Below are 9170 nucleotides of genomic sequence, written 5' to 3'. Positions count from 1 at the left end.
ATTTACTCTGTTTTTACATCGTAAGTTACTCGGGATGTGAATGTCTAAAAAATGAATACATTCATTAGAATTAAAATGTTTAAATATATTTGAAAACCAGTATATATACTGGTGTCTAATTTGACAGATGTGAATGTCAATGGAAAGGGTATCAGGCTGACATGTTCCGTGTGTGTGTGTGTGCCTTGTGTCATTTTGTCACCTTTATTGTGGTCCATAATTTCAACCCACTGTATGGGAATCACTAGTCGAATACTGAATAAATACAACGATTTTGCATGTTAAATTTTGATGTGTTTATTTTTAAATACTCTTTGTATCAAATTAATATAAAAAGGAGAGATATGTTTAACATTCATTGAAAATATAGTACACTTAGCATAGTACAAAGCTGTAGGTCCTAAAATACACCTACATATTTACAGATGTGTTCTTGTGCTGTTATATATTTCACAAAAAATAAATTGACATATTTATACGTGTTACATTGCCGGTGTCACAACTGCAATCGTATGCTAAAGACTGAGATACAGGTAATGGGGCTGATCCACTCTTTGGTCCTTGAATTCTGTGCGAACGGGGAACGCGGTTTCATGTCTCATCTTATTCTGAGGACCGAATACACCACGTCAGCCTGTCCTTCCTGAAAACAGACACACAAAACAGTAAGGTCATGTGTTTAACACACGCATTTTAACTGGAATATTACTTTCCCAATAGGAACTCATAACACACGTTATGTTGTTCATGCAGTTCTGTATGCCGCATGCAGAGCACTGTATAATACTTACAGAGTCTGGTTCAGGATTATGCCTTTTCTTCTGATCTATAAGGGTGAAACACCAATAAAGGAATCAGACAAAATCAAACCTTACAGTGAGGCATTAATATAATTAATGACCTACGGCAAGGCAAGATTGTTTTTATAGCACATTTCATTTAAAGTGACAATTCAATGTGCTTTACAAAGAACATAAAAGAACACGTGACTGCTCAAATTTATGTCTGAATCTATAATAACACCAAGATTCCTGGCTTGTTTTGGAGTCTTCGGAGAGGGAGTCCACGTGGGCTTCCTTGGCACCAAAAACAATTACTTCAGTTTTATTTAATTTAAGGAAATTCTGGCACATACAATACTTTATTTGTATTATGCATTGAATCATTGGGACTATAGTCGCTTGGTGAAAGAGTGATATAATTTAGAGTATTATCCACATAGTTGCGGAAGGAGATTTTATTATTTCATATGATTTGGACTAGCGGGAGCATTCCAAATTGGGGTGGGAAATGGATATCCTTGGCCCCATATTGGGTGCCAAATTTATTTTTTTAATAATAGAAAAATAACTAATTACTAATATGAGAGATATTTACCTGTGCTAGAGCCTCCCAGTGAAATAGCAGAATAAAGGACTTCACTTCCAGCTGCTTTATCTGCATTGGGGTTGTCTGGTAAATAGGATTTAGTCACAGTGTAAGGTGCAGCAGCTCTGAATCCAGCTGTCTACTATTACTGTAATTATCCCCAATTAATAGATTAAAGATAACCAAGGGAACAAGTGACAAATCAGTCAGATTAAAATAAAGAGCTAGTTTACTACAAGTTATAACACTGAGATAAAGCATCACACATCTTATCTAAAAATGTATGTTAACTACCTTAAGCACTACTGTACATCTAAAGTCATAAGAATGAAACAAGCTAAATCACAAAAAGAGGTAAATGAAAGAGAATATCAAACGATGGCTTGTCCGTTACAAAGTATCCCAAAATACACTTGACACACACAGCCAGAAAAGAAAACAAATGCAGCACCAGGATAAGCTCAGTTCAAGTAAAATGTGTAACAAACTAAACTAGCTCTCACTCTTGCATGTGTGCATGACTTTGGACTGTGAGAGGACTCAAGAATTTCCAGAGTAAACCCAGGTGGACTAAGGAGAGCAAGTAAACTCCACACAGACAGGCCTTGGCTGGAATTTGAATCCAAGACCTTCTTCTAGGAGACAGTGCTATCCACAGCACCACTTGAACCACCACAATGCAGGAGGTTGAGAATATTTTTTATTACTTCAGATATAATGTTGTGCTACTTTACAGTACATTTTCTTAGGAAGCGCAGTCCTACCTCCCTCTCCCTGTAAATCTGTGACCTCACAGTAGACAGCTTCGAATTTGGCGTGGGTGTGGTTCCCTGTTCCTGGTGATGCGGCCAGAGCTGTGGTTGACCAAGAGATGTAACCATGAGTCACAAGAGGTGATGAGGTGCTTGGTTGAGTGGTGGTGTGGCCCTGCAGTAGGAATGGCTAGGAGGTGGGAGTGTGTGAGTGTGTGTGTGAGTGTATGCAAACGTGTGAGAGTGTGTACAGTACCTGCAGCTGCTCTCCTCCTGTAGTAAAGCAGCAGTACACTGGTCAGCATCCCGACACACACCACTCCCACACACATCGCAACAATCATGGGCATGTTGTTCCCTTCTGAGAAACATAGGAATGCATTACATCACTGCTTCCCAAATTGTGTGGGAGGGACCAGCTGGAAAGTCATGGAAGGTCTGGGGGTGAGTTGTTGTGAGTTACACAGAAAAAGAAATGATTGCGTATCAGTCTTTCTGAACCAGGTGGCTGTAGGCCACAAGGAAGCCTCAAATAGCTGCTGGAGGACCATGACATTACAGAATATTATTGAAAACAACAGTCACAAAAAAAAAAAAGTGATGAAAATGATAATATAAGAAAAATGGATAATTCTGGCCCATTGTTTCAGCTGTTATAATATTCCCTGATATGCCATGTCAAGTATTAATTATTTCCATCAGTGGGATATAGGGTCCAAATTTACAGAGGCCTCAACAGTTTTCCCATAAAGTTGGTGATTGTGTTATAAGTAACTTTTTCTTTAACCCAACTAGAACAGGCTAGACCCTGAAAAGCCAGGCCTAGCTCTTGATGTGATAAACCACATATCATTAGACTTCCTCCTGTTTGATGAGATTTGCCTTTGCAACAAGGCAAGTCTCACTTCACAAAAATACTTCTGATGCAACAATCAGAGCAAATTTGACATAGCTGTGTTGCTGTGCGGAGTCTGTGTGGAGCTGTCAAGGTAGGTGGAGCCTGTGTGTAGCCGTGATGGTGTGCAGAGTCCGTGTGTAGCTGTGATGGTGTGCGGAGTCCGTGTGTAGCTGTGATGGTGTGCGGAGTCCGTGTGTAGCTGTGATGGTGGGTGGAGCCTGTGTGTAGCTGTGATGGTGTGCGGAGTCCGTGTGTAGCTGTGATGGTGGGTGGAGCCTGTGTGTGGCTGTGATGGTGGGCAGGGTGTTACCCGGCAGCAGATTGAGGTGCAGAGGGACCCGTGCTCTGAGCATGCTCTCTCCGAAGACGGCACACTCCCAGTGCAGCTGATCTTCGCTCAGCCTAGGCAGGGTCAGACTCAGGTTCCTCGCAGATACACTCCGCCCCAGGACCTGCTGTTTGACCAGAACTCCCCTGAGCCCCTCCATCCTCAGCCAGGCCAGGGTCAGCGTCTCAGTCACTTCCGACACCATGCAGTTCAACACCACTGGCTGATACCTGGACGCACCACCAGGGGGCTCTGCTGATACTGAGAATCAGTCACCCAAGACGATAAGAAACCAGAAGCAGCACACTCAATTACACCCTACAGTCACATTTTAGATTTTATCACTATTTTTTCACTATCACTAATTTGATCACTACCCACAGGATATAATTGCAATGCTGCTAAGAAGAATACAATACAAGAAGTCAATGGTGTCTGATACGAACAAGGGGGGAAAAGAAATCCCATGGTTTGCATTAGAAGGCAAAGATGATAGGTCACAAAAAAACAATTCAACATATGAGAAAAAAATGTGAACAGATCCCCATTCCTGCCATTTTGATTATTGGGGATTAACTTAAACTACAAACGAGATTAAATAATTATTTTAAAATAAAGTAAATATAAAAAATTAAGGCAACTATATCATGAGTGCATGATTTAAATCAATAATGGATACAGATTCTTAACATTGGTGTATGTTCGCATCAATTTAAAAGTTATGATGAGCAGCAACCTCAATATCCCCTTTATAATGATCATAAATATGTAATATATGTTTATGCCTTTTCATAATTTTTCAGATACAGTGCATTTAAATTATAAAAAAGTAAACATTTAAATCTTACCCTGAATATTTACCAGGGTCACTTGGGCAAAAACGTAACCACCAAGTTGACACGTGTATATACCACCGTCTTCAAACTTGAGTGGAGCAATGCGGAGGGGGAAACGCTGTCCGTTGAAACCCAAAAAGGAGAACCTTTCTCTGTCGGTCTTCCTCTCGGTTTGAGCGGCCTGGTTCTTGCTAGCCGAAACCAGTGCTTCCGGGGTCATTGCGGGCCGCTGTTGCCGTGACCACGCGGCTGTCCCATATGCACGGCTGGACTGGCAAGTCAGCTCCACTGCACTGCTCTTGGAGCTGCCTCTGTAGAGAGTGCTGGATCTTCTATACGTATCTGCCCAAATGCCAAAGCAACAGGAGAACCTCAGACAGGACAGTACACTGCGTCGTTACAGTACTATGGAAGGTAATCATGGAACTCATGAAATCTTTGCTGTTTACAGACATGCACACACACACACACAAGTACGCACACAGAAACGTATACACACACATATACATATATACTTATGTATATATATATATATATATATATATATATATATATATATATATATATATATATATATATATACACACGCATATACATGGTCACACAAGTAATCTTTGAATGAATTAAAAATAAGCAACCATACCATGTATTTGTAAACTATAATAGCAACAAAGATTAAATCAGTCAGTTTTGCATCTTTTGTGAAGTTTTGGTGTGAGTATCAACAGGGCTGACTTCCTGTGATACCCGTCGGAAAAGCCCCCTATTTCGCTCTCAGTACCATGCCCGACTCTTACATTCGGTGACTGTTAATTTGCTGCTTGTAGTAAATAAAGGCTGTCCATTTTCCCTCCTCACACTGCAGATGTACTTCCCACTGCACTGTAGATTGGCACTGTGGATGATGATGTAAGCGGTGTTGTTATAGAGCAGTGTGGTGTTGGCAGTGGGATCTCCTTCCTTCTCCCACTGCAGTATGAATGATTTTGGAAGACGGGAAATCTCACACCAACCGGGCACATCAAAACCCATTGGGTATTCTGAAAACGACGTGACTGTTGAAACAACAATGTAGAATCAACAATTGGAAAACAGGGCATGCCTCCATAATTCTGTTTGGGGATTCCCCAGGTTCTAGGAAATATACAATAGTTCTGGATGCAAGTAAAATCATTAATAAATGTTCTGTAAGTTGTTTTCTAATCATTGACACAATATGTATATAAAATATATAAAAAAACTGGATACATTGAGATTAAATGCTATAAAATGTGGCATGTTTGATTTGAATACTCTCAGAATAACTGTCAAATTAGTAAATGTATCTATTCAATTTTATTAATAATTTATTTGAAAGTAAATACATAAAAATAAAATTTATATTTTCTGACAAATTATCCAGAAAAACCCAGGTGGCCCATAGCAAATATGGACAAATATTTTCCCTTTTAATTAATTTATATGTCCAAATATAAATAAAATACAGTACTTTAGATCTTTAATGGATTTAAATGCCAAAATACTGTTTATGTGTCTAATTTGCTTTGTGGTGCTCAATATGACCTTTCTGATCTCCAGAATTGCATTGTCAATATTGCATGATGTCTTTTATGGCAAATAAATATGGTCAATAACTAATATAAAATTCTATAAAATAATACTTTAAGAAACCAAACAATATTCACATATACTGTTACATTCGTACTACTGTAAGAACAAACCTCCCACCAATGTTTGCCAAACTTACTTTCTACTGCAAAGATTTCAAATTGCATGAGCAGAGCCAAAGCTGGTTGTGTTTGTTTGAAGGAATAAACTCCGGCATTATGGAAATACTTGTACATGGAAATCGCAAAATGATTCCCTTCCCAAAAGCCACGCTGTTTCAGTGTCCACGTTAGGCGTTGAGAACGCATAGTCACTGTTGCTATCTGGATGTCAGTCAGCCCACCGTGGTGTGGCGTCCACTCCCAGCTAAATTCGGTCCCATTTGTCAGTGGAGGTGCTGGTCCAGTGAGAATGCCTGATTCCCCACCAATGAAATAGATATTCTCTCTCAAAACTGTAGAAAGAAAAGAGTTCAGTTTCTTCATTATGACATCCTAAATGGAGAAGTCAGTCATTCACTGGCCGGCTGTAAGAAGCCAGCCGCTGGTGGCTGTGCGCATTAACATTATTCTTAGAATCTCATTTCTCACCTATTGAAAGGTGACATACATTTAATGACAGTCAGCCTTTGTAAGAGACACTAACCACATGTCCTCTCAGGACACAGACTGTATATTTAGAGCATTTTTAAGTACAGAATGAATGTCTTTTTGAATCCTGTCCAGAAGCTTGTTATTTAGTTAAAGTTTTGTTCACATTTTGTTTTGTTTTTTTGTTTTTTTTTGGATACCATGGCTTGTGATCCTGATGACTGAATGCTATCATTCATAATCCTAAGATAATAAACAAAGAGTACTGCTTTGCCATCATTTTCAAGCAGAGATAATATGGCAGGGATTCCTATTGGTTTGATTTGTGACTTGCCCAAAATAATGGACAGTAACTCACCTTCAGCCGACACCTGGTGGCAGAACAGTAAAATCCAGAGAGGTACACACTGCTGTGTGGGTCCCACAGCACCGCAGTCCTTCACCATTGTACCCGTTACCTAACTGACCACTTCTCACCACTATTTTGGTGCAAGACCCAGCAGAAGAGAAAAGAAGGATGTGCCTGTGGTCTGAGGTCTGAAAAAATGTGTGTGTGTGTGTGTGCACACGTGCGTGCATGTCTGTGTGTACAGTATGTGTGTGTGTTGTTTGGAATTGTTAACTTCACTCATGCAGATGAAGGCAACCCCTGCAGCTGCACCTAACCTTTAAAATGTCAGTTGACAACTGTTCAAGATGTAGAATTGCCATGTTTGAATTACACTCAATTATGTTTCTTAAATAAGATTAAGAACATAGATCCATTAGTTCTGTAACTGTCTTGTTATTTGCATTCAAGAGGAAGTGTTCCATGGCAACTGAAAATCACAAGATTTCCGGTCACAGCGTGATGTGTCAAGCAAAGCCAAAAAGTTAACTTTTTATCTGATAATCTTTATGTAGCTGCCTGAAGTTGCATTGCAGATAAAACATGTTTCCTGCAGCATACTGGAGTATACTGAGGGCTGATGTGGTACTGAGTGGCAGTGTGGTATACTGTGTGTGCACTGATGTGGTATAATGAGCACTGGTGTGGTACTGAGTGCTGGTGTGGTATTGGGTGCTGGTGTGGTACTGCGTGGTGGTGAAGGAGAAGACTAGGTTGGAAAGAGGAAGTTGAAGGAAGCCTTCATGGCTTTCACCAATACAGCAGTTTATGAGAGGAAAAGCAGCGGGCAGAAATTAATTTAAATAAAGCCCCTGAAACAGGAAGTTATTGAGACACAGTGTGTTTTACTTCTCTGAACCTTACCAGAAGACAGGCCACAGTGGGGTCCTTCAGATTACAACAGAAAAATGAGGACAACATTATGTGGGTTTCACACCCTGAGAATCCTCACTTTACTGCACAGTGATTTTTCATGCTCACTGTAGTGCCTTTGGATGCAGGAATCTTTTGGCATAATCTTTGACACCAAAATGGTAGGTTTCAGTTTTGATATTTAGGCATCCTCAGGGATGCGTTTCTCTTGATGCTCAAGCTGGTGGCAGCACACTCTATCCTGGGTGCCCTAGGCACATCCAGTTTTTCATTGGTCCACCCAGAAATCACAGGTTCCTTCCCGGTCTGTGATCTAAAAGTCTCCCCCTCTCCAGCTACTAGGTACTTGATCACAACCACCCCGCGGTCCGATTGCCAATTTCTCCAGTACATCCATTATTGGAACTCTGCCATGCTGCCATTTGTGCACCTTTTATAGAATGCTGCCATTGCACGCTTTGCCAGTAGTGTTGCGTTTGGAAGACTGAAAATGAGACCAAAAAAATCACGTCCTGTTTTCAGTTGGTTGTGCATTTTCCAATTATGTCCACTAGAGGGGGTGCTTGATCAGGCTGTATGTGTTACTCTCTCCTCATTGGAGTGCTATTGGGTTTTTGGGGTAAATCCAGACCTGAAGTATTCAGACAAAGCTGGCCATCTTTTTGCACAGAAAAGCTGCCCCAAAACACATTAGACCCTGAGGAGCGGATAAGCAAAAGAAAATATCAGGCTTCACAGAACCGTCACACTATTAAAAACAATTAAGAAAGCAAGGCAACACCAAACACAAATCTGCTGTCCTCTCCTCCTACATAGGCGATTTTAGCCTGCAGCTGTTGTGATGCAATCAGAAGCGGAACTGGCTACACCAGTGGCATCTGCCTGTTACAAATCATGCACTGAAATATCACAAACATCTGAAAACTGACTGTTTAAAGAGGACATGACACGCTAGATCGAATGCATTTTCAAACCGGAGCAGTACTGGTCCTAGGCAAAGGCAATGTAGGCACTTGTCTAGGGCAGCGACTTGCTAAGAGCAGCACAACATTTTTGTGTTGAGCTGCTTGTTCACTGTTTTCATTTTTACACGTGGAATTTGCATCATTTCTGAACGTGCAGCCTGCTTCTGTTTGGTCTGGCATTACGCAGAAAACATTCCTTTTTCAGCATGTTCCTGTTGTGTTCGCTGCTCTCATATCTTTTCAAAAGTGCCAAAAAGAGTTTTGTTTTCATGCGAGTAACCATTTTATGAAGATTAGGTGTCACTTATCTAAAATGGTGGAGCTAGTGATTGTGTTGCCCAGAGAATGGGAGGTTTCAGTCGGTTAGAGGGCCACGTTTCATCTCTATTGACCACCGCTGATCGATCAGGCGCCAGTGGACTACTTGTGAAAGCCACATGCAGGACGAGATGTCTGCCTTCGACTCAACTCTATGCAAGCTGGGCTGCAGTCTGTGGCGTGAAATGAAGCAGCTGGTTTCGGAGGTGCACTGCGGAAGTCTACACTCTCTCGAATCGGCAGTGG

General features: G+C 40.9%; 1 protein-coding gene across 2 annotated transcripts; it reads right to left on the bottom strand.

Annotated features, from left to right (window-relative positions):
• Positions 1-281: 281 nt before the first annotated feature.
• On the bottom strand, positions 282-7036 carry LOC135240766 (uncharacterized). 2 transcript variants are annotated; one of them, XM_064310684.1, is made up of 10 exons: positions 6739-7036; positions 5930-6244; positions 4980-5237; positions 4195-4524; positions 3329-3607; positions 2377-2478; positions 2133-2222; positions 1378-1452; positions 792-826; positions 282-643 (listed from the first exon to the last, which is right to left on the bottom strand). In XM_064310684.1, exons 1-10 carry the CDS (start codon positions 6824-6826, stop codon positions 599-601), a joined length of 1617 nt encoding a protein of 538 aa, XP_064166754.1. In that variant the 5' UTR covers positions 6827-7036; the 3' UTR covers positions 282-598. The 2 variants fall into 2 exon arrangements, with proteins under 2 accessions (XP_064166754.1, XP_064166753.1); XM_064310683.1 differs by having other exon boundaries at positions 2377-2481; positions 6739-7035.
• Positions 7037-9170: the final 2134 nt, after the last annotated feature.

Source organism: Anguilla rostrata, chromosome 15 (assembly GCF_018555375.3).
Source record: "Anguilla rostrata isolate EN2019 chromosome 15, ASM1855537v3, whole genome shotgun sequence".
In the NCBI taxonomy this organism is placed as follows: Eukaryota; Metazoa; Chordata; class Actinopteri; order Anguilliformes; family Anguillidae; genus Anguilla; species Anguilla rostrata.
Note: the sequence above shows the minus strand (reverse complement) of the source record. Positions and strands in the feature narration are given on the sequence as shown.